The sequence below is a fragment of the Pygoscelis adeliae genome, unplaced genomic scaffold (genome assembly GCF_000699105.1).
Source record: "Pygoscelis adeliae isolate BGI_AS28 unplaced genomic scaffold, ASM69910v1 Scaffold41, whole genome shotgun sequence".
In the NCBI taxonomy this organism is placed as follows: Eukaryota; Metazoa; Chordata; class Aves; order Sphenisciformes; family Spheniscidae; genus Pygoscelis; species Pygoscelis adeliae.
Window position 1 is genome coordinate 3,224,569 of NW_008824373.1, and position 23,941 is coordinate 3,248,509.

The window sequence follows — 23,941 nt, forward strand, 5'->3', positions numbered from 1 at the left end:
GAGATTACTATGTGATTACCAAGTAGCCCATAGCAAAGCCCTGAACACTTAAAAGGAGGAGGAAAAAAAAAAAGTGGTAGTATAGCTATGGTGATCTAAAGATATGAGAGGGGTGAAGGGTGGGGTTTTGTTGTTTGTTTGTTTGGGTGTTTTTTGTTTTGGTTTTTTTCTGAGCCAGCTGATACAGTCTATGGGAGGGAGGAAAAAAGGGCAAGGCTTCTGAACAGAAGTATTTCTTTTGCTTAGACCTGAAGAGGGCACAGAAGTCTAAACACTTGTCTGTTTCTTTTCTAACTCCATTTCTGATCCTAATTAAAGATCAAAGATGAAAAAATATTTAAGATCTTCTTTTTAGGCGCTTTTCCTTGAAACAGAGGCTTTTCTCCAAATCAGGAGAAGTTGCATCTCAGACTAAGGAGGGTGGGGAAAGGTTGAAGGAAATCTTGAGTTGTAAATTCAAAACCTTCTATTTGAAGAAAAAAAAAAAAGCCCCTCTATCTGTTCTCAGTTAAGATTGTTTTCCATCTGCTTATCTGTATGATACACACATTCAAAAACTGTCAGAAGAAACAGACTTTATCAGAACATTCAATCTAATGGATTTACAATCCCGTATGCACCTTGTCTGGACAGATGGATGACAACTGAGTAGAAGCTGTGGATCAGTCTCTCCTTGCTGTTCTATCATGGTTTGATACAAGATGTTCTGCAGCAATACTGGCTTGAGGTACTCATGATCCCTCTGCCCTCCTGCTGCAGCCTATTGCTCTTGTGTTTTGCTGGCATCACTGTGGAGGTGTAGTGTGGACTGGATTATCAGCATGCCTCTTAAAGCTTTTTTAAGAAAAAAACCCAAAATAACCCCCCTTAAAAATTAAGAAGCAACCCCACAAGAAGTCTCTATAGACTCTTAAGCCAGATCAGGCAAGAGAAGGAAGTACAGAAGCCAGTGTTGCTGCTGAACTTGTACCCGCTCTGTCTTGAAAGACAAGCAACCAGTTGCTTTGCCCTGTAATGAATATATGCAGTCTAGAGAAAGACATGTTGACTGTAAGTGCTTAGTTTTCTTTCATATACTAGGGGGTAAAAGGTGTTAAATTAGTGTTTTTATTTACCAGATTCTTGCACTGAATTGGAGTAAGCAAATGTTTTTACTGCAGCTTGCCATAAACAAACAGAAGGGAGTTTGGAAATCCTGACCAGCTTTTGTGTAGGAGAAAGCAATCGTAACAGACTGGTGCTGTGAGAAACTGCAAACAAATAAAAGATGAGCTGTTATTCATGGTTTATAAAAGCAGAAGAGATTGTGCACAAAAGCAGCAAGTTATTTTCAAATACTGAAAACCATTGTTTGCAAACCTGGGACAAATTTCAGTAACCTTTCATGTTCTCCTGTTTCCAGTCTTCAGAAGACCTCAGGAAACCAAAGTCAATGATTTTAACCAACTACGGCCTCAGAGAAGGGTGAAAATCTTCTCCAACTACTGCATTCAATACTGCTGGAAGTCTTTTGAATCTCGCCAAGGTATTTCCAAGAACATTTCCTACCTGTTCCTGAGTGTTACCATCCCGCAGTCACTTACAATGTTGCAGTTAGCTAAAGCAAAGAATCCTTTCCCCTAACAAAACTTTTTATACAAGGAAAGCTCTTCTTTTAGTACTTAAATTAATGAGATGATTACCTACTATGTTGAAGTTATTTTCCTTATTACTTTGTGTTCTTGACATTTTTCAGTCTAACATTACTGTACAAAGTGATAGGTAGCCAATACTCACATGAGCAGAGTATTTCCAGTTGTGCAGCTGAAGGATGGATGTACGTATTTGTGAGGTTTTTTTTAAAGTAGGAGTTGCTCAATGACACCAAATCCCCAAATCAATATTCCATTTTTACTTTATATTGATACTTAGTTTTTGTGACTGACTAATGTCCAAGTATCTTATAATAGCTCATAACTCACATTGACTTTTTTGCAGCTTTTTTGTGGTTTTCATGCACTGCACCTGTGCCCCAAAGAAAGTCTCTAGCCTTAAAAGATAAGGGTAGGCTCAGACTAGAAATGGAGCTGATGGAGTGGTAATAAAAATCATGCCTAAAGCTGCACCTTCTTTTTAGTTATTCCCTATGTGGAGCGGAAACCTGTCTTAAGCAACCTTGGGGTCTTCACAGAGAATCTCTTGGTTGTAGGGTTCCACTGGAACCAGGTAGGCTAGAAAATTGTAACCATAGATCATATGTTTTTGTGACTGTGATGGTAGGAAAAAGAAATACAATGTTTTACAGAAGGGATGAAACCTTCCATGTAAACATATCATTAGGACATACAAGTTGACTGTGTTGTGTGGAGGTACCCACTTAGCTCTGAACAAAGTAGCAAAGCCCATAGGAGCAGTGGTGTTAGTACAGTGTTTTTGTGTGGGTAACACGTTGAGAAACTACTTGGATGTCTCTGCAAACCTCTTCACTGGGCTGTATTGAAGGCAGTTGAGATGGTGATCCTTTAGGAATTGCAGATTGGTAAATTTCAATCCAGATTCAGAAATTTTTTTCTCTGTCTGTGAGAAATGGAATTCAAAGACCACACTTATGTAATGGTAAATTGGGGAAATACTTGAGTCCCAGCAGTATTGCTGCATGGGATTTTGAGTCATCTCTGAGAAGGTTTGTATTGCCAGTAGCACTTACTGAAGGAATTTCATAAGTACTTAAGATCAAATACCTTTTAGTTTTAGTTAGTCTGTAGTTTGTGCTCTTTCTGTCCTGGAAGTGGGTGGGAAGAGCCTTTGTTTGGTTATCTCAGAATCAGTATACATACAGAGGTAAAAGCTTGCATTTGTTTTTCAAATATAACTGAGAGTTGCATGAGAGCATGCTGCAGAGCTAGGCATAGTGGTGATGCAACAGCTTCTGTCTGCTTGCTGACAGGCAACACTGTCAGATCTAAGACTTAAAGCGCTTCACAGTAGAGAGAGATCTTTCAAACCTATTTTTGCATTATTTATTTATTTATTTATTAGAGAACAAGTGTCTCCTGATTACGTAGGGGTGACTGTAGTGTTGCCAGGTAAATAAATAAACCTGGCCAAAGCTAGAAGTCAACCCTTTGTTTGGTTATAGTGAGTCAGGTCATCTAGATGCAGTCCTGCACTTCTTGGCTGCATTCAATATGTTACTGTCCAAAGATGGAAAAGAAGCAGTGAGTCTGTGCTTAGAGTGCTGGATCATGTACACTACAACTGCTCAGTTCATTGGCAAGGTGAGGAGCAGTCTGTTCCCTGCAAATCCTCTGATTCAAATCCAGGTTTTTGTGTGTGCCATTTGGTAAAGAGAGAAATCAAACACCGTTTAATTATCCTCTTAGTCCTTGGATCTATCTGCACTATCCTTAGGCTTAGTCACTGGAGGGGATGAGTGGGCGCTTCAGGCCATCTTTATGCCGGTCAGCACCTTTTAGGCCAGTGCATCTCTGTTCCCAGCTCAAGACATTGATGAATAGCTTCCATTTGTTATATCATTCAATGGCTTTTAATTTTAGCATTGTCAGCCTCAAGCATTCAAACACTGAAAGTCAGTTCCCAGGCACCAGTAATTAAATTCAGACACTTTCCATTAGAAGTTATAAGTCTGGTGTTAGATTATGTTTTCAAGCTTCTCTCAGTAATCTTCAGACCTATAAACTTTATTCTTTGAAATGAAAGCTTCAGGTGCAGTTTGATCCCAGGAGATATATTTGGTGACAGGGAAGGAAACCACCGTGACTGCTTTATTTTGGCTTTTCCTTACCTTAAAATGTGTTTATTTTCTGATCACTGCCTACCTTTGATTGCAACAAAATTTTTCTCTGGTGGTAGAGACTGAGTTAGCATTTTCCCCCTTAAATCAGTCTGTGTCAAATTTTGATTTAGAAGGTCGGTTGCTTTTAGTAGTGGTGCTGTCCCATTGATTCTTCTAGAGATGTACTAGCACTGATACATTTAAATTTTATTGTTTGCTGTGGACCAAATGTAGAGGCAACATAGGTAGCTTCCATGTGGGTTAGAGGCTGGGAATCTAAACTGATCAAAAAGTAATTGGAGTAAAAGAAAATCTTAGTGTTGTGATACAGTGTAGAAGTCAGAATAATATAGTAAAATACAGTAATTCAGACTCCTCCCAAGCAAGTTAACTTTATTAAAACTTATGAAGTGTCTCGCATAAAATAGTATTGTTTTGTTGGGCATATGCAGTTTAATTTGGTCATCATTCCTTTATGAAGTGGATTGTCCCTTTTATGTCAGCAAATGTTGCTTTTGCTTGTTTAAAAGTTCGTAGTAGCTGGAATCAAATGCTTTACACTCAAACAAGAATGATTATTAAGAAGGTTATCTCTGATCATGCTGATACCAGCAATATTTAATGTGTTTTAAATAATTAAAAATGCTAATGTGAGCTCTTGTAGATAAAGTGCACAGTTAAGGCAATTAACAGCATAAGAGCTAGTCAAATGAGTTGTTTGATGTAAATTCTTTTCCACTACCAAAAAAACCCCACCAGCCAACATCTAAATGAAAAAAAACCTGTGTAATGCAAATCTGCTAATTCTATGCTCTGAACTGCTAAAAAGATTGTGAGTCTTTCAAATTTAGTCAGAGCTTTGACTTCTCCAAAGACTTCAATAACTTTTTTTTTTAGGTATGAAGGAACTGTTTTGTCCTTAAATGTGTCCATGGAGAAAAAATTTGGGGGAAGAAAACTCTTCGGGGCTCTCTTGTAGAGTTTTGGTGTTACCGTATCCAGGAAAATTTTCACTATTTTCCGGGATATGATAGCAGTAATAGGCCACTATTGTCCTGTTTGTAATTCATGGTTTACTTTTGTTTTTTAATTCCTTCTCTGCCTGGCAGTGTGGTTTTGATAGAGGTGTCCACCTTGGCCTCTAGGAATCCTGTTTTGAAGCATACCCACAGGAAGATGCAACTGCTGGCTAAGTTGGCTTTACGTTCAAGACCATTGATTTGGTGCTGAATGAAGTGCATCTTCTCCAGGGACTGCAGCTATCCCCACTTTGCCCAGCTGTGGCTTGCTTGTTGCCTGACTGCCTTTTCCAACTCTTCCCATCCAAACCCAAAGGCCATGCTGAAATCCTAGGTATCAGGGAGAAGTTTAATAAGTTACCTCCCACTGAGTAAGGAGCTCTGTTCCTGTTATTGCAAGAAGATCATTAAAATATGAGTGGTTGATTATTTAAAGATTTAATTTCTTCTTTCTTCACTAGTGGGAATGCTTTACACTTACGTGCCCTTGGAGAACTGCTTGCCAATAGCTAGGCATTTCATAATTTGCCTAGCTGCATCTGTAGGAGTGATCTAGCATTAATATTTCACTAATTTTTTTCAAATATGCAGCAGCATTTCTGCTAGCAAGCTATGAAACATTGCAATAAAAAAAATTCACAGAAATGTAGGATGTTAAACTATTAATTTAGTCTAATTCTCATTGAAGACCTTGACCAAATTATTGATGAATTTTAAAATAGCAAGGTTTGACCTGAAATAAATAGTAGGATATGATATATTTTGTGGAAGTTAATGGATACTCAGATTTTTAAATTCGGAATACTCGGTATTTGCTGTGGCTTTCCCAGACATTATACTTAGAATTCTCTTTCGAGAAGACTTCTTAGTGTGGCTTAATTCTGAAATATTCTAATTTGTTCCCTTTGCTTTTGACTCTTGGAAGCATTGTACTTAAAAGAAAACATTTTTGTGATTGTTGGGCATTTATGCAAGGTGCTTTTATTGGTTTGGAGTTCTTTTGAGTGATGAACATCTATCAGAAAACTTCTTGAAAATACCCTTGCTGAAACTTAAGTTACATAAAATAAATTATTTTGCTTTTTGTCAGGAGTCTTTCAGGGCTCAACTTACTGAAACATTGATGTCTAGTGCCATTTGAGATACTGATCCAGAAGAGACTGGATGTCCTGTGTGTCTTATGTCGTATCTCTCATCTCCCCGGGGAGATGTCTTAGTTACTGTAGGTGGTCTGAAATGACAGTAAATTTCTGTATATTATGAACTGAATTTAAGTCTTAATTGAGCTTGATTGGTAAAAAATAAAAATCATTGTGTGTGTGTATTGCTTACAAAGTATTATTTTTGTTTATCAAGTGAAATAATCGTCAAACTTCATATAAAGGGCAGTTGCACCAGAATTGCTACTGAGTTTTCCTATCCTTTAAAAAAAATAAAAGTACTTGCTTATGACAAAATAAGTTTTTTTAGTGTTACAGTACATTTGCTTTGGATCGGTATTAATTCTAGCCAGGAGTTCAAAGGATTCTTAGGCTGTTCCAATAAATGGAAAGGCTGCAACTCATAAATGTGTTGCACCAGGACACTTGAAGAGAGATGTGGAGGCATGTGCATTCACTATGGTTTTGATAGAATTTCCCCGTTTTGCCCCTTCTGTTTCCTTTTAAGAGAGAAAATTTCCTCAAGAAGATTGGAATGTGGAATAAATAGGACATATGGGGCTAATATGCTCTTGCAAGCATACAGTATATTCATAGTCTTCTCAGCTATACCATAGAGAATCACACAAATCACAGAGTTGTCTAGGTTGGAAAGGACCTCTTGAGATCATTTAGTCAACCCCCCCTATTCAAGCAGGGTCAGCTAGAGCATGTTGTCCAGGACTGTGTCCAGAGGTGTTTTGAGTATCTCCAAGAATGGAGACTCCACAGCCTCTCTGGGCAATCTGTTCTGGTGTTTGACCATCCTCACAGTAAAAAGTATTTTCTTGTGTTCAGATGGAATTTCATGTGTGTTAGTTTGCGCCCATTAAGTTATAGAAGAAGCAATGTTTTAACTTGAATTATGAGTAGCTATTTGTAGCATTTAGTGATTTTTAACAAGGTAATTATTGCTCTTATAATTTTTTAAAATATATATGTTATTTTAGAAACAAGTGCTCCTACAGCCTTTTAATTTTTTTTTATATTGTCATGTATACAGATGTTGTCTTGGCAAAAGCTGAACTCCAGTTGTGTACAAGGAATTATGCTTGGCACTGTTTAGCTTTCTCAAATGTAGTGGGCTTCTAGTGATTGGCATGGAATTCACAAACTTCAGTTAAGCATTTAGGACTGTCTCCACAAATCATCTTGTGTTTGCTTCTAGGAGCGGTATTCACAAACCCTAGAGATTTGCTGAGCTTCCCAGTTTAATGTCTGTCAACAAGCTACGAGTTGTTTGCATGGATATGAAGGGAAGAACAGGATGTCAATTTAGCTGACAGGAAAAAAAATCAAAGGTATACATGTTTAAAATTCCTCTCTCTTCTGGAAGTAAGCACTTAACAGTAGCCTTACAAAGTCTTTCATAGGTGCCTACATTCCCAGTGCCCTTACGAATTTAAGCAGCAAGTTGTTTCACAAAGGAAGCATATTACTTCTTTCTCTTGAAATTTAGCTTCTCCTGTTTGTGGGGGGGTTTGTTTGTTTGTTTGTTTGTTTTAAATAATCTAAGAACTGTTGATGCAGCACTCGCCTAATAACGGATCTGAATTCAGTTGTCCTTGCTGTGATGGGCATTCAAAACTGTTCCTCTCACCTCCTACAAAGAGTAAAATAACTATCAGACTAGAGGCAGAACTAGGTACGCATGGGATTATTCTTGATTCCCTCCTGCTGTTGTGGTTTATTGTCTCGCTAAGAATGCGTGCTTTGGGTCAGAAGGAGAGTGAGTAAGAATAGGCATCCATAAGTGATGAAAGCAGTGATGAAGGTGGTGTCCTGGGAGGTGGGATCAGAATGTTGAATTGGTGTTTTGAAAACAGGGCTGTAATACAAGTTTCATGTACAGGCTGGTGCACAAGTATTAAGGAAATGGGAGATTTCAGTGTACTTTTTCTTGTTGTGTCAGCTTAAAAGCAGAGCTGATACAAAATGTAGCTGTTCAGGGTTCTCCAGTTAGAGTATCTCTGCACTCGCTGAGTACTTCTACACATTTCCATTACTGAGATGAGGTTATTGCTGAGAAATGACAGCAGATGATGCAGTTTCTGGTCTGTCTTTTGACTGCCAGATGTGTCAACAGCTAATGCTAGTCAGTTCTGACTTGTGAATTTATACAAGTTTTACAAAAAATCCATTGAGCCATCCAGTCTGTCTTGAAATCTGTATGTACCCAAAGGACTTTAAGTATTAATTCTTGGATTGTCTCTGAAAAAAGAGTAGAGCACATTGAAATCTGATATTTGCAAACAAGAACTCAAATGTCTCTCTAGTAACCTAATTGATAGAGCTTAATTAGAGTGATCTTTTACTGTAGTACAAAGTATTATCTTAAAGTGCGTTTCTTAAAGCATGTTGTCAAAGACATGACTCACACTATAAAATGCATCATATGCATCCTCAAAATGAGTCTTTTTAGACTCTATTTCCTGTCACCTCCCTTTCCTACCTCGGATGTCCTTTCTGCTCTGAGAGGAGTTTTTATTTGCTGGATTGACACTGGGTATTAACGACAGTGGTCAGTATCAGAACATTTTCTAGGTAACTGGTCTGGAACACAGAATAAAGTCTGTGTTAGAAATGGAATGTACGTTGAGCAGAGGATGAGAGAAAACAAGAAATCTCCTGTTTCAATAAAATATGCTAGTATCTAGATGTCTTGTGCAAAGCCTAAATAAAAGCTCTGGATAAATCCCTGGAGGAAAACAATCCACTAACTCCACCATCAACTTGGACAGAGCATGCAGCCGTTTTCCTACATAAGAAGTCAGGTGTTCTGATGTTTTCCTTTGTGTTCCCAGCAGATCTGTGAACCACGGCTTCCCCTGGCAGGGGGTGGGAACTGTACCATTCCCAACCGTCTTAATGCTTCAGAAGCTCACCCTATAGCAGGTTGTACTCAAGGAGTAGGGAGAAGGCCACAGTTAGTTCCCCTAGTAAATCTATTCCTTGATACCCCTCCTGAGTTAAGAGAGCAATTTTCCTTCTGTTGGTATGGTAAGAGTTTTCTGTCATGGTTAAATTTGGTATGCTTCCTTTGTCCAGTTACAACTTTGTACAGCCCTGTGTAAATAGCGAAGCTCCTGCAGATTTTTGGCTGTGGGGTGCAAAAAATCCCTCTGATTTCTTCCATGCTACTTTCCCCATCCCAGATCAGGCTTATCTGTGTTCTTTTCTAGCTTAGCTAGTTAAGGTTATAGAGGTAGCAGTGACTGTGTAAACATGTTACAGGCAGTGAATGTAAGAAATAAAGTGGTCTACAGTAATAAAATAGTGTACGTGATGGAAATTATATTTTTTCTAAACAATAGGTGCTTTTTTTGATCTGCAGAAGGCAGTGTGAAGGGCTGGAAGAAACCACCCGTCATGGGGATAGCAAGTAAGGGATTGTAGCTAGGGAAACCAGTGTCCTTCCAGAATGACATAGGCTTAATGCTTTGTTAGTCTGTAACCATGGTGCTTACAGTGCTTCTGAATGAAACTTTTGGATGGTTTAATGAAAGCTTGGAATAAAAAGAATACAGTTCAGGTATGCTGAGAGTCCTAAAGAAAGGGGGTTGAAAGAAGTTACTGCTGCAGATGTAGTGGTGCAAGTTCTAAAGTTCAGATTTTGCATGCCCCAGATCAGTTTTGTGAGACAGTAACTGCTATTCAGCAAGCAGTATTGAAGATTACTTTCATATACTTCTTCAATCTGTCTTCCCTCTGATTAGACCTCACAGGTTTCTTCTTAAAGACAAGCATAGAATTACAACATACAGGAGCATCTTTAGTTACTGCTGCATGTTTGACTGTGACAGTGTCAGTATGTTCATGTATGTATAACTTACACTGGAAGAGTCCTCTACAAAATCTCACAGCTGTCTCTTTCTCCTAGAAAGAAACCAAGTCGGTCTGTCCTGTATGTCCTGTCAGATTATGTCTTTCTTAAACATATCATATTTCAAAAATGTAGTAGTAGTAAGTAGTAGTAATTGGGATAGTCTACTACAAGGTGGAGGAGAGAAACTTTTGGAGGAAAACTCTTTCTGCCACTTACTGTTGGAGGGTAATTAAATAACTTTCCATCGCAGAAGAGATGGTATGTGATTAGTGTGGGGGACAGATGGAAGGTGGCAGAAGTGATCATCCCTTCCTTGCGGCAGCTGATCATCCTGGAAGGAAAACTACCTGGAAGATGGGTCTGGCAGAACAAGAGAAGAGCAGCAAAGAGCTGTGAACTTTCAGTGTGAGGGACAAGACTGTAAGAGACCACTGAGAGGAGCAGGGAGCAGATGCCTGTGAGGCTCTATGTGACTGAAAGAGGATATTCCCAAAAAGCAGAGATGACTGTGTAGACTTTACTGCTTATGACTTTCGTGATTGCAGTGTGAAACAAAACTTGGAGATGGGCAGCCCTCTCCATTCTCTCCAGCTACTTCTCTCCCACAAACAATGGCCAGAAGTACATTTGTCTGTAAGTCTTGTTTATTCTGGTCATCTAATTAGTTTGGATTTTCTCTTTCAAACTAGAATTCTTTAATAGTTTTAATCAAATCTGGCTTTTCAGTATAGAAGTATTTTAATCGCTCTGAGTTTGTTGTAAGGAAAAGGTCTAGATTAGATGGATCTACTTCAGAGCTCTAGCTAACTTCAGGTCCTGTCAATCCTACTTAAACTTGTAAGTCAATTAGAAGTTAATAGTATGAAAAGCTACATGTGAAAATTCCTTTTATACTTCAAGCAGCTTGCAGCTCAACAATAAAACAGGCATCACTGTAATACAAGAATTTATGCTGGAATGGCATTAACCAGGCTTATAGAAGTTTCAATATAATCTAAGTGTGGAAAAAGGGCCCTAGGGGAGTGTGTATGTCTTCCTAATATTGTTACCCCTCATTGACTTTATTTTTAACACAAACATGTCATATGAGAAGAATTTAACTTTGTCTTTTTTTTTTTTTAAATCAAACATTCACGTGTTACGAAATGTTAGAATTAGAAATACCTATGCCTTTTCATGTAGTAGGATGATCACAGGCAACTTCTAAGTGCTCCAATGCCCAAACTGCTTTTTGCCTTTTCTAGCATTCTTAGCTTCATGGGCATGTAACTTTTTAACACTTTTTAAAAGGTAAACTAAAGAAAAAAATCTGGAAGAGCTGTACTGACGGCATGGAACAGCAGCATAATTGGAACCATTAGCACTGAGCTCTGCTGTCAGGTATTATTCATTAAAATACAGCACAGTCAGCAGAAAGTGAAGGCAAGTGTTCTGCAGATACTTCTCCACAAAAAAGATGCAAAATTTGGTGATCTTGATTTCTATTCTAAAATCTAGATGGAATGGCTTCAACAGACATTGATTCTTTTGGTTGCTTTCTTCCAAATCTGATGTTTTTGTGTCACATGCAGGTTTTGGACCAGGATCTTCCTTGCCCTTGGCTCTTTGTCTTTCATCTCCGTGCCTTCTCAGTCTTCACTCCTGAACTGAGCATTCAGCCTTCTTGCCCAGCAATTAGAATTATTCCTAGCTGACCTCTGGCTTCTCTTCCTGTGACGGTGCTGTGGAAAAATCCATCCTTTCTCCTCTGTTTTGCCCAGATACTCATCTGATTTTAGTAATGTGCACTATTCCACTGTTTCCCCTCCCCCTTTGCAAAAGAGGAAAACCAAGAAACAACTGCAGCTGTCTCACCTGGTCATCATCACCAGCTTGCTCCTTATCAGCTTTTGTTTCCTCTTCCATCATCTTTCCCACTCTTCATCTTCCTCTTAGACTCATCCAAATCTATTCCACCATCAAGATGAATGACTCCCTGCCCAAATTGCTTAAAGCTGCCAGAAATCTTTTGATGCCCTCTTTTCTTCGCAGAAAGGCGTTTGCAAATATCTTTGTCTTCTTACATTGAAGAGTGGAGGAATAGTTGGTAAGCCAGTTATGTCACAACAGGCTAGAAGACAACTCCTGTTCCTTCAGAGCAGAATTCTGTATTTTAGTGCTTGATTTAAATGGCAAATTATTTTTTACTGTCCAAAAAAAAGTGTCGAGAACCCAGAAGCTCTGTAATAAAGGGAGATGCCGAATGCCCTGTTCTGTCCTTGACTGACTTGACTGGAAATTTTAACTTTGTACAAAGCATGTTTTAAATTAGCAGTGTATACGTTAACAAAGGATCTCCAATTACATATTTGAAATTTTTATTGTTTTTTTTTAATATTCATTAATAACTGGTCCACATCTCTTCCACCCCTCCCCTCCCCCCTCCCCGTTTCCATGTATTTATGAAAGACAAAACATAATAGAGAAAAACACATTTATAAAACTGCCTAAGATGGTTCCTATGTTAGGAGTTTGCTAGAACTTTGAATGTTCTTGCACAACACTTGTGTTTGGTGCGGGGATTCAAAAGCCTTGTTTGTGCTAGTAACATTGCATGGCCCATTCCAGGCCAGAGCTTGAAACTCAAACATGTTGGTTTGTTTGACCAATGGTCATATCAGTGAACCATTACAACAGTCTCTGGCAAGGTGTTGACCTGAGCCATCTAGTGCTCTCCTAAAACATTTTGAGGCACAGCTTGGGAGCTAGTTGGTGACTTTTCCTAGTTAGTTGTTTGGATGTGGCCACATTGTTTTGGAGGCCACAAGAGACCAAATGTAGCCTAGATGGCTGTATGGGCAATGGAACCAGCACTGGCTAAATTTGCTAATATGGATGAAACTTTCCCTGCCTTCTGAGGGTGCATGTGGATGAAATGTCTATACTTCCAATGAAGAAGTATCTAGGGTCTCCTTTGGCCTGTTAATGTATATGAAAAATATAATGCTAATTTAATGATATGAGGTAAAATTGATAGTGATTTTAGTGATCAGTTACTGTATGACTTGAATAAATTGTTGAAATAGAAACACGGAGGTCAGTAACCTGTTGCAATGCTCTGATGTTTGGAGAAGTGCCAGTTGGTTGTACTGTTATGTACAGGCTTTCTTCTTTTTATTCCTTCTGATTCCTGGTGTTGAAAGCACCCACTGAACACACAGCAAGTATTTTATGCTATTGTAATTATGTTGTGAGGGAGAAAAAGACTCCTTGAAATAGTCTGGTCACTGTCCTGGAGGTATAGATTGTCCTGGAGTGTAGTTCTGCCACCCTGTGGCTACTGAAGGTCGTTCTTAGAAGGTGCATGTTTACTTAGCTACTGGTACTCACAGCCTTTTCTTTTTAAACTTCATGAATGCTATTTTGTGGAGAAAGTTGAAGGACTATTGTAGGTCCCACAGAAATGTATAAACTCTCTATGCTTTTATTGGAAGATATAAATACTCATTCACTGGAAATGCCATTAGTTAATAAATCTCATGATAGTGTAGTATATAGACACATAATTGATCACCTGGTCACCTCAGTTATGCAAGGTTGTCCACTATCCAGTGATCACTTATGCTTTTCTTAGTATTTTTGTGTGGGTTTAAGCACAAAATGGGATCATTTGTTTCAGTCATAGGTATAAAATGTGTAAGTTCATGTAGACTAATTGCCAACATTGTAGACTATCTACAGTACTGTATACTGCTGTCTGACGTAAATACTCCATATGCAGATGTGAAGTGGTTTCAAAAACATACCCGTGTGTTTTTGACTCTTACTGCTCTAGAAAAGAATGATTGTTGTGTTCAATAAAAGCACCTTGATGGCTGTGACAGTTAAAAATCAGGGCTTACCTGAGTGAGGCCCTGATGAAGTTTACAGCATTTCAGAGCACACCTCACTCTTGTGTGTCCATTTCAGTGTTCTTTTTTAGAGTTATCAGGAGAAATAATTATGATCTTTCTAGCTAAATTTCTGTTGCTCTCCACTATAAAGCATTCTGACCTCATTTGGAGAAGCCTTCCACATTTTGCAGCAAATGTTGAATTTCCCAGAAGAAAAATGCTTAGGTTTAAAGAACAGTTTTTTTTTTGTTGTTGTTTTTTATCCAATGAAAATGCAAATGAAATTCCAAAAGAAAGTTCAATTATAAACTACTTAAGTCACCCTGTCTCTCCTCCCCTCTCCTCCCCTCTCCTCCCCTCTCCTCTCAGCCATACTTCGGCAAAGTAACTGAACATTTAGGTTCATGCCAGCAGTAGTATGCCTTAAAACTAAATGCCAGGGAGCTTTCACCCTGTCCCTTTATAATGACTGTGGACTCAATGTATGGTTTAGATACTTCACTTTGAAAGTGCTTTGCGTATTTGTTGCCCAAGTTTCAGAAAGATGAGAAAATAAGTTCATAGAATCATAGAATAGTTTGGGTTGGAAGAGACCTTTAAAGGTCATCTAGTCCAATCCCCTGCAATGAGCAGGGACATCTTCAACTATCAGGATCAAGCTGTAATATCGTTCTCCCAACCATTCCTTAACAATGACACATGGGTGTCATTGCCAGGTGAGTAATTCATATCATAGCTTAAATGATAGCAACAGTGAGTGGCTCTGAAAAGTTAAGCTGATAGTGCACAATGGTACGTTATTATAGTTGTACAAAAGTGATCTCGTATCAAATGAGAAATGTTAAACAGTATACACACATCCTGGAAACAAATGTGTTCTCGAAAGTCATCAAACTCCAAATGAGTGGTTTCCAGTAGAACTTCAGACTTTTTCCTTTCATGGGTAGTGTGCTGCTGCGTTGAGGTATATGATTGCATGCGGTTTTATCGGTAGAATGCAACAACCTCTTGCTTAAGTGGTAGTGTAGGTAAAATATGCTTTAAGTTATACAGATGACCATAAACCTGGCTTTTTTTTTTTAATCTGAATGACTCTTCAGAAAAAATGTTCTGAATGCTGATATATTCAGATACATAGAAGATATAAAGCCACAAAGAGGATATAAAGACATAAAGATGTGGTTCTGCTAGTACATCCTTTATCCTTGTGGGTTCATTTTATATTTCTGTGGTTTAAGATCTTAATGATTTGTGAAGTCAGATGGTAATTTGGTAGTGATAGACAAGAAACTTCATGATTCTAATTGACTGTAGCTGATGGCCTGAAGATAGCAATGACCTTTCCAGTCTCACAAGAAAATAGTTTGTAACTAATCAGAAGAGTGTATCAGTTTGATTTCTCTTACTGTGTTTTTACTTTATTATTGATTTTGCTGAATTTTCTTGCATTGTTTTGACCGACTCCTATTTTTCCAAACAAAGCCAGGTTTTCAATTTTTTACTCCCTTGGTATTGTAATTTTCATTAAACCTAAGATTATTTCCCCCCCGGTACTATGAATGCTTTCTCTTGAAAGTCACTATACCGAGGCACTAACTTAGATGAGAAACTTGTGGTTGAGCTGAGATATGGTTTCACTGACAACATTGGGCAGTGGCAGAGTTTTCCTCACAGTTGTGACATTCTTGAACATTTTTGTATGGAATGAGAAAAATCTTTCAATTCTCAAAGATCTTAACGAAAAAGGGAAAAAGTAGTGTCTCCCAGGCAAGTGGGAGGATTGGGTTAATATACTCAGAAGAGCAAGTTTGCAATCAAACTTTTTTTTAGCTGTTTCATAGTGTTTCCCTTTTGACAAATTAACTTGGCACAGCTCTGATAAAAAATAGAAGATAATGCTGTTCTTTATTTTCTGTGAATAGTAAGCTCATATAGTCTTGTTTCTGAAGATACTCTTACTCTGAGAGAAGGTGAAGTACAGCTTGAAAGGATTATTATTCTGACTTACTAAAACCAGAGTACTTTAAAGACAAAATCAGAAGCTCCTAGGAATAAGGATCTAAACTAGGACAGAAAATTGCCATGGGTAAATCTTAATGGTCGTATTCTGCGTCCGTGACAATCTCCTTCAGGATGTGCTATGAAGTCATTCTAGAAGGAAATGGATGTAGTGTACTTCTGATAGTTTTTAAATGTTGCATTTTCCTTTTAAATAAAGACCAACTTTAAACCAGATATTTGAAGTTGTCAAAGGGAAAATAACTTTTCAGAGTCCAAGTGCTTTATCTTCATGACATATCTAGTTGGTTTAAAATTTTGCTTTTCTACAGGAAAGAGTAATGTGATGCCTACGATCCCTTCGGTTCATTTTTGCACCTGGTGTGTATTATTATTTCTTCTGACTTAAAGTGAAGAAGTGTGGGTTTAAGTGAAATAATTTTTCAATACTTAAAATACACATTTTGAAAAGGAGTGACTTGAGGGAAGGAAGATAACTGATTGAAGATAACTACTTAAAAATGCAAAATCTCTTTTGAATTCTTTATATATTGCGTATTTCTAGTCAACGTTTTTGTGTATGTGCAGTTTCGTAAGTTTCTATCTAATCTAGTTTGGTACACTGCAAATTTAATGAAAGTAATGTTGATTCACCATTTTCCAATATAACTTGAGTCAAAATTAAGAATATTAATAAATATATCTAAATGAAATATTGCTAACTGGAAAGATACGTTATCTGTACTCACAGAAACAAAAAAAAAATCACATTTAGTGGGAAGTTTTACAAATCAACAGGTTTTAATGGTTACTGACAAGTGAGACCACCTCAGTTTAGGAAGATAACTAAAAGCTACATATGTGAAATGAGATTATAATCTTCACTTAAATCCTCAGGGTTTGGCTAGCTGGTTTGAATGAGTGTTAAAATTGATTATTTAAAGTAGTTTTTTGATAGGCAGTATTGTTTTAGATAATGTGGAAATAGATAAATGAGTGACTTCCCAATTCAAAGTAAAAAAAATTAAAGGAGGAGAAATTAGAGGGCTTTCCACACACTAGAGGAGTTTATAGGCAGAGTAATACTTAACTAACGCAGTGTGATTCTGTGAAGTTTAGTGGTAAATAGAAGATCAGCAACCTTATTTGTGATTAACTGGGTGAAAGCCTTAAGTGGTACTAGTGTAAAGGACTCCGCAGTTCCCAAACTTTCTCACCGCATCCTGTATTAGGAGGTGAAGAACATAGCTCTTCCCAGAAAGGCAAGCCAGTCTTTCTGTCGCTCTGAGTGGGTCTGAAGCAGCAGGGGCAGTTGTGGGGGGCGAAGCAGTAGCTGCTTCATTCCACTTGAAGACATCACCAAGGGTTTTCAGCAGCCTGCTCTCCTACCTCACTCCAAATGCAGATCATCAAAGGAGCAGGGATGTTGCATCTGATTGCAGTAAAGATTTATGTATGATAGCTGTGTGGATCTCAGTGAGCTGTTTGAAAGATATTTGGCTCAAATTTTGTGTTGCAGCTTTTCATAGTTACACTCTTTTCTTTAGGAGGGGAAGAAGGCATCAGTTGCCGTGTAATTTTCTGACCTGTCTTTTAAAAGAGTTCTGACACTGGCCGTGTTTGCAAGAGAGGATCTCTTCTGTCTATAAAAGCATCTTTCAGTATCTCTTGAATATTGTATTAAGCTGAACTCTGAAGTAGTAGCTGCAGAATTAGTTCTGTGATGATCTGGACTATGGCTTAAGTCCCTCTGTAAAATTGGATATGTGAGCTAAAAAAAAAACCAACCCATTACTACTTGGTGGGGAAAATAGTGAATTTTGTGGCATTCAAGTTATTTTCAGTAGTAAACTAGACTAAATGTGAGTTTTGTTTTGATTTCCAACACCCCTCCCCCCCCTTAATCCAATCAGTATTCTGTTGGCATGTAGTTTCAAGAATTAATCAGAAATACTTTCTTTCCTGCAGTTCACTTCTAAATGATAGAAGGAAAAAAACCCCAAAATTATGAGAAAAGGTGTAAATGAAATTCTCTCAATGTCTCAGATGCATTCTGTGTAAACCTTGAATGCGGTATTGGCTCCTCAAGAGTAAACTAACTTAAATGAATGAGAGCTGCTTCTGAAAAAGGACACATGCATTCTGCCAGTAAATGCTTTTTGGAAATAAACTGCTTTGTCTAGTATTTCCAAAACAGTATTATAATCAACTAAATTGAAGGAAGAAATACTGCTTACTTAAATACTATTTTTTAGTAATCTTTGAAAAAATAATTCTTGAACTACACTGCTGATTTAGATTAGAGAGGAAGCATAGCCTGGCAATATGTGATTGATGCAGCAGAGTGGCACACTGTTCCTGAGGGAGTAAAAAAACCTACTTTTTACTATGCTGCATCATAAGACTAAGACAAAAAATGTATAGGAAGACAGACATTTTGTGAGGCTGCCACAGAACAAACATTGTTTTGATATATTAGTTGGACATAATAACTTATGAAACGGGAGACCTGGTTACCCAGGGGATATGGAGAAGGCAGAGGTACTCAATGACTTTTTTGCCTCAGTCTTCACCGGCAGGTGCTCAAGCCACACCGCCCAAGCCGCAGAAGGCAAAGGCAGGGACTGGGAGAGTGAAGAACCGCCCGCTGTAGGAGGGGGCGGTTGAAATCCCTAGGTATACTGTGTTTTTGTGGAAAACTACTGGTTTCCCCCCATTTTCCACTGAATTATTGTTATATTCTTTCAGCCCTAACTGGATCTTTACTAGGTTTTTTGTTTGCAAATTTTTAATTTTTGCACTTTTCTAGGATGTGAACAAATTAATGAAGCAATTAGGAAATAAAAGTTAGTTGTAAAATATAATAGGTTCAGTGGTTAGCAAGATTCATCGTAAACTTGTAAGAAGTGAATGTCTCAAAGAAGTAATATACAAAACAACGTTTTATGGCAAATTTAGCGTGTATCTCAAACGTAAGATCTAGTGAGCATTTTCTGTTTGGCCTATATTTTTCCTGTTAATCTCCAGCATAATGGAGTATTTCACTAGAACAGAAGGATTTAGGTGGAATTAAAGTTTTCCATTTAAACCAAAAGTCTTATCCTTAAATTTATAAACCAATCTTTTAAAGCAATTTAATTACTTGAAGTAGTTAAATAGAAAGACAATAGTATGTCTTAAACATTCTAACACAATGTTAGAATCTTCCTTATGTACCGATGACAGTTAGTTTACATAGAGAAGGTGGATCCAGCTATCTGAAACAGAAGAAAACTCTTGGTACAAAGGAGTATGGAACTGTCCTGGCACAGCACATCCATGCAACAGATGGAAGTGCCTCTTTTTTTTTTTTTCCTTTTTTTTTTTTTAACAAGGATAAATAAATACATCAGAATTTCCAATTATTAAAAATTTTGAGCTGCGTTAAGTAATTCTATATTGCTAAAGAAAATCAGTGCAGTATTATTTAAATTATTTACACACTGTTATAGTTCTCTTGTATATATGATGTAGATTTAATAAAAAGTGAGGCATGCTGTGCTGGCACTTGGGAGGAGAAAAGACATATGGCAAAATTTAGGAAAGATTGATTTGTCTGGGTAAAACATTGAACTCAATATGGGACTGTTTGGATGTTTTGTAATTCTTTGCAGCATATGCCTTAGTTATTTTAGAAGGAACACTTTTTCCTCCAGGCCTTGGCCCTCCTCCTGTTTGCTTTCACTGCTGCTTTTTTTTTTTTTTTTTTGTGGGCCAGAGAGTTTGGACCTCTTGAAAATGTCAGAGAAAGCTTGAATTTCTTCCCGGCCAGTCTCTGGCTGGTCTAGGATTTCCTAATTGCAGCCAGCAATATCAGGACTGTTGGACATTTCTTAAAAAACTGGCAGATTAGAGAAGATGAGGAAGAAAAATTGATTAAAATTTCCTACCCATGTCTATAAAAATGTGAATTGGGCTCTGCTGTTTTCAGGGGAATTTATCATTACAAGAATGCTTGTTTGTACAGTGCCGTGATGAGTAGGAAGGAGGGTGGTCTGCCAAAATTCAGGGTGATTTGGTCGAGAAGCTTAACACTTTATTGAACTGTATTTCTGGTAGTGCTGACTCTGGATCGTGAGAGGGACAGAAGCAGAGAGAAAGTCCTTAGTAGCCTATGTACACTCAAGGGCCCAGTTAGGCCCATGCTTTGAGGTGCCTCTGGATGTGATTGCAGAGTGGCATGAAAACAAGTCCAACAATGTGGAAAAAACAAGGCAGTGTATCCTAGGCATCTTTTGCAAACCTTGATGAAAGCCCTTTGAAAATGCTGTCAAGCTGTTTGAAGTCATCTGAGAGATTTTTCCTATTCTGAAACTTGAATTCCTATGAGAAGAATGGCTTTTTTTCCTTCATTCTTCAGAAAGTGTTAAGTTCTGATCCCCTGAGACTGAAAAAAGGTGACCTTGTTCAGATGTGATATCAGGGTGGATTGCTTTAGACTTGGACAGTGGCTAGAAAACCAATAAGTTATGTTCTTTATTCTTAGAATCATAGAATCATAGAATAGTTTGGGTTGGAAGGGACCTCTAAAGGTCATCTAGTCCAACCCCCCTGCCGTGGGCAGGGACATCTTCAACTAAATCAGGTTGCTCAGAGCCCTGTCCAGCCTGACCTTGAATGTTTCCAAGGATGGGGCATCCTGGAAATCTTATTCTTACGGAATAAGAATCTGGAATCCTTATTCTTATGCAGGTGTTTTGTATACATATTTTTTATATATATTACATATTGTATATGTTATGTTTTATATATTTCATCAGAATGTCTGATAAGTATATCTGCATAGACTTGATTATTGTAAAAGTTCTCATTTGTTTTAGCTGAATATTCAGGCACCTCCTTAAGTATATTTCTGTTTTCTGTTTGTAATGCATTGGTTTATGATACAAGGAATTCTGCATATCTGAGGTGAGTTGCTTCTGGCCGCTGTCTCTCCAAACAGCAGAGTTCAAACCCTTGATTTGGATGTCCGTATTCACAACTGTGGTGGAGTAAGGAATTTTTGCTCTAGAATTCTTTGTGCCAGTATGGGTAGTGCTGGCATTTATATGGATGTTGTAGTGGTGTAATAGTTACGGATACTAGTTCTGTATTAGCAGTTCTGGTGTAGGACTTAGGCCATTTAAGGACCTAGTTAACACTTTTGTGTGTATCAGTCAACTGATACACAACTGTTGAGTCTTTCCTTTTGGTACTGATGAATGCAAAGTTTGAACTTAGAAGCCTGTTCCGACCACTGAAATGTTGCATAGGTCACATATGGGTGTATACAATAGCAGGTACATCGATCAGGAAATGTGGTTGCTTCATTAGTTGCCAGCACCTGGACCACTAACTTAATATGCTGTGTTTTTCTGTCTCTTGAAGGATAAAGTGAATTTGCTTAATATAACTAGAAACCGAGTTGATGGTGAGAGTGAAATGTTCTGAAACCATCATTGGGGAGCACTGCATACCAATTTGCTGAGCATCCAGCTGAATCATCAGCATAAGTTCTCAATGACCTCACCCCCTTGCTCAGCATTATAACCTTTTGGGAAAAGGGAGAAAAATATGCAAACATTTCCATTCTTCAAATTTTGCTGAATTGTAATACTTCATTGTCACAGAGTTATGTTAAACGATCCACATATGGTTTCAATAAGCAGCCAAAGTACTGTACCTTTCCTTTGACTATTCTATTAAAATCTATTTTTTCTTTTATACCTGATACATGAAGTTGAAATGTCATGTGTCGGCTGTGCTGGCTGTTACACCAGTTAACAATTTGCCATACAACCCTGTTTTCAATAACTTACTTCTTTGGACACTTCAGCTGTTCAGGGTGTAGTTTTCTATGCCAGGTGCCTGTCCCAGGCTGAAGTTTTAGACGTTGCTGTTTTTGAGAAGGAAATGGAGGAAAACTACATTTCACCTAGCTAAACACACAATTGTATCTAAACTGGGTGGCTGCTCCTTCTGTGGTTTGGAGTAAGGACCTGAAATCTACAAGGAATTTTCAAGAGTATTCCTTATACTGTATTCAAGACAATCCAGTCAAACAAAGTTATCAGCCTCCAAAATTCAAAACTCTTGGATAGTTCTATTTGGTCCTTCCACTGCTGTGGTGCAGGTGACAGCACGTGCAGAAAGGTAGATGTCACTGTGCCTTTCTGGCAAGTAGGAACTGTAGTTTTGTCTGTAATGAAGAATTGTAATTCAGGCGAATAGGAAAAGGATTAATAGTCCTTTCTTGCAGGTTGCTTGTTTGTTTGTTATCTGGGGAATGACTAAGGGCTTAATTCTGCCTTTACATACCCATTGCAGAGTCTCCCTGAAATTAGTGTAGTGGCTTTCAAAGTAAAACTACCAGTCAGTGTGAGATGAAGGGGCAAAATTAAGAACAAATTAAGATAAGCAAAGAACTGGATTATTTGTACTTTTGTTTGCTTAATTAGTAACACTACAAAAGGGTGTTTGTGGTGTTTCAGTATTGATCTCAGTGGAAACCTCTGATAGCACCTGGAATAGGGCATCATTTTGATTGGAAAGCAGGAAAAACCCCTTGTATTAAAGATGACTGCTTTTACAGGGGCACACTGGCAACCAGCAGAGATGGAAAAGTTCTGTCACCTTATTCAGGTGCTAGGAATAATTATCTGTTACAACATCCTTTATCCTTTTTGTTACAAAAGCAACTTCCAGTATTTGTTAAACAGCACAGGTTAATTTATATGGTGACTTTAATATTTTGCCTTTTAAAAAAGCTATAGAGTTTATAAATCTGATCATACTGCTTGTATATACTGTACTGTTTGTTTTTGCTAGAAGGTTTGTTTATGGAATCATAGAATGGTTTAGGTTGGAAAAGACCTTTAAGATCATCAAGTTCAACCATTAACCTAGCACTGCCAGAGTCTACCACTAAACCATGTCCCTAAGCACCACATCGACACGTCTTTTAAATACCTCCAGGGATGGTGACTCAACCACTTCCCTGGGCAGCCTCTTCCAGTGCTTGACAACCCTTTCGGTGAAGAAATTTTTCCCAATATCCAATCTAAACCTCCCTGGGTGCAACTTGAGGCCATTTCCTCTTGCCCTATCGCTAGTTACTTGGGAGAAGAGACCGACACCCACCTTGCTACAACCTCCTTTCAGGTAGTTGTAGAGAGCAGTAAGGTCTCCCCTCAGCCTCCTTTTCTCCAGGCTAAACAATCCCAGCTCCCTCAGCTGCTCCTCATAAGACTTGTTCTCCAGACCCTTCACCAGCTTCGTTGCCCTTCATCCAGGTTGACGTGGTCTTAGTCATAGCACTGATTGGTCAATCAAGAATGTTGCTCTGGGGGAAGTGGGAGCTGCCTTTTGGAGTATACAGTAAACCTATCCCCTCTCCCCTACCAAATTGTGTCTTTAGGAAAAATTAATATAGTCAAAGCATGAGTTTAGGTGTATGGCAAACCTCTTAGACCCTAGACAGGCCTGTGAAATTACACTGAGAGAGATGTAAGATTTTTATAGCTGTATGTTTTTCAAGGAAGTAAGCAAACACCAATAGATGCTTCTGGCCTACTCTTCAAATTGAGGGATTTTTGGGAAGATATATCCCTCCTCACCACTATTCCACTTTTTTGAAATAGTATGTGTTCCTGAGTTTGCAGAAAGGAGACATGCCTCAAGGGCAGTAGATGCAGGAAGTTCAGATGGTAGGGTGTGAATTTCTACAAAAGACTAGAGGAAAGGACACTTTCAGACTGTACTCAATCTAGCCAATAAAATTTCACATGCACCTAATCTATATGGTATGTCTTTCTGCAATAGAAGAATTGAAGAAAGTTGCTTTTGAATTACACATCCTGAAAAGATTGATCTTTAAGGCCGAGGCTGTGTATACTTTGAATTTTAATGTTCCTCTCCTTTCTCTCTTTCTAGCTGGAATGCTTGCTGCTTAAAAAAAAAATTCAGAAGAGCAAAACTGAAAGATGCCATCTGAGAGGTGCCTGAGGTATAGTACTTGGTAGCGTGTAGGAAGTCATTCACATTTAGGATGATGTTTACCAAAGCATCAGTTAACAGAGAGTAGAAAAGTGAAACTAATATTTTTGTTCATTAGGTAGGAACACTTACCTCTAGCAAAGAGAAGCGTGCATGGGATCGATTTGGGACCTACAGTCTCTTCGTATCTTATCTTGTTTATGCCTTTGTCTATACTTGGAATTTTTGATTGTGGAAGC

General features: G+C 38.1%; 1 protein-coding gene across 5 annotated transcripts in view; it reads left to right on the top strand.

Moving 5' to 3' along the window:
• The first annotated feature begins 23,689 nt into the window (after positions 1-23,689).
• The window catches only part of KLHL32 (kelch-like family member 32), a 92,983-nt gene continuing 92,731 nt past the window's right edge, over positions 23,690-23,941 (top strand). For all 5 annotated transcript variants that reach the window (XM_009320138.1, XM_009320141.1, XM_009320139.1 and 2 more), the window contains exon 1: positions 23,690-23,712. In XM_009320138.1, coding sequence (XP_009318413.1) covers positions 23,690-23,712 — 23 coding nt within the window. The remainder of the gene's footprint in view (positions 23,713-23,941) is intronic.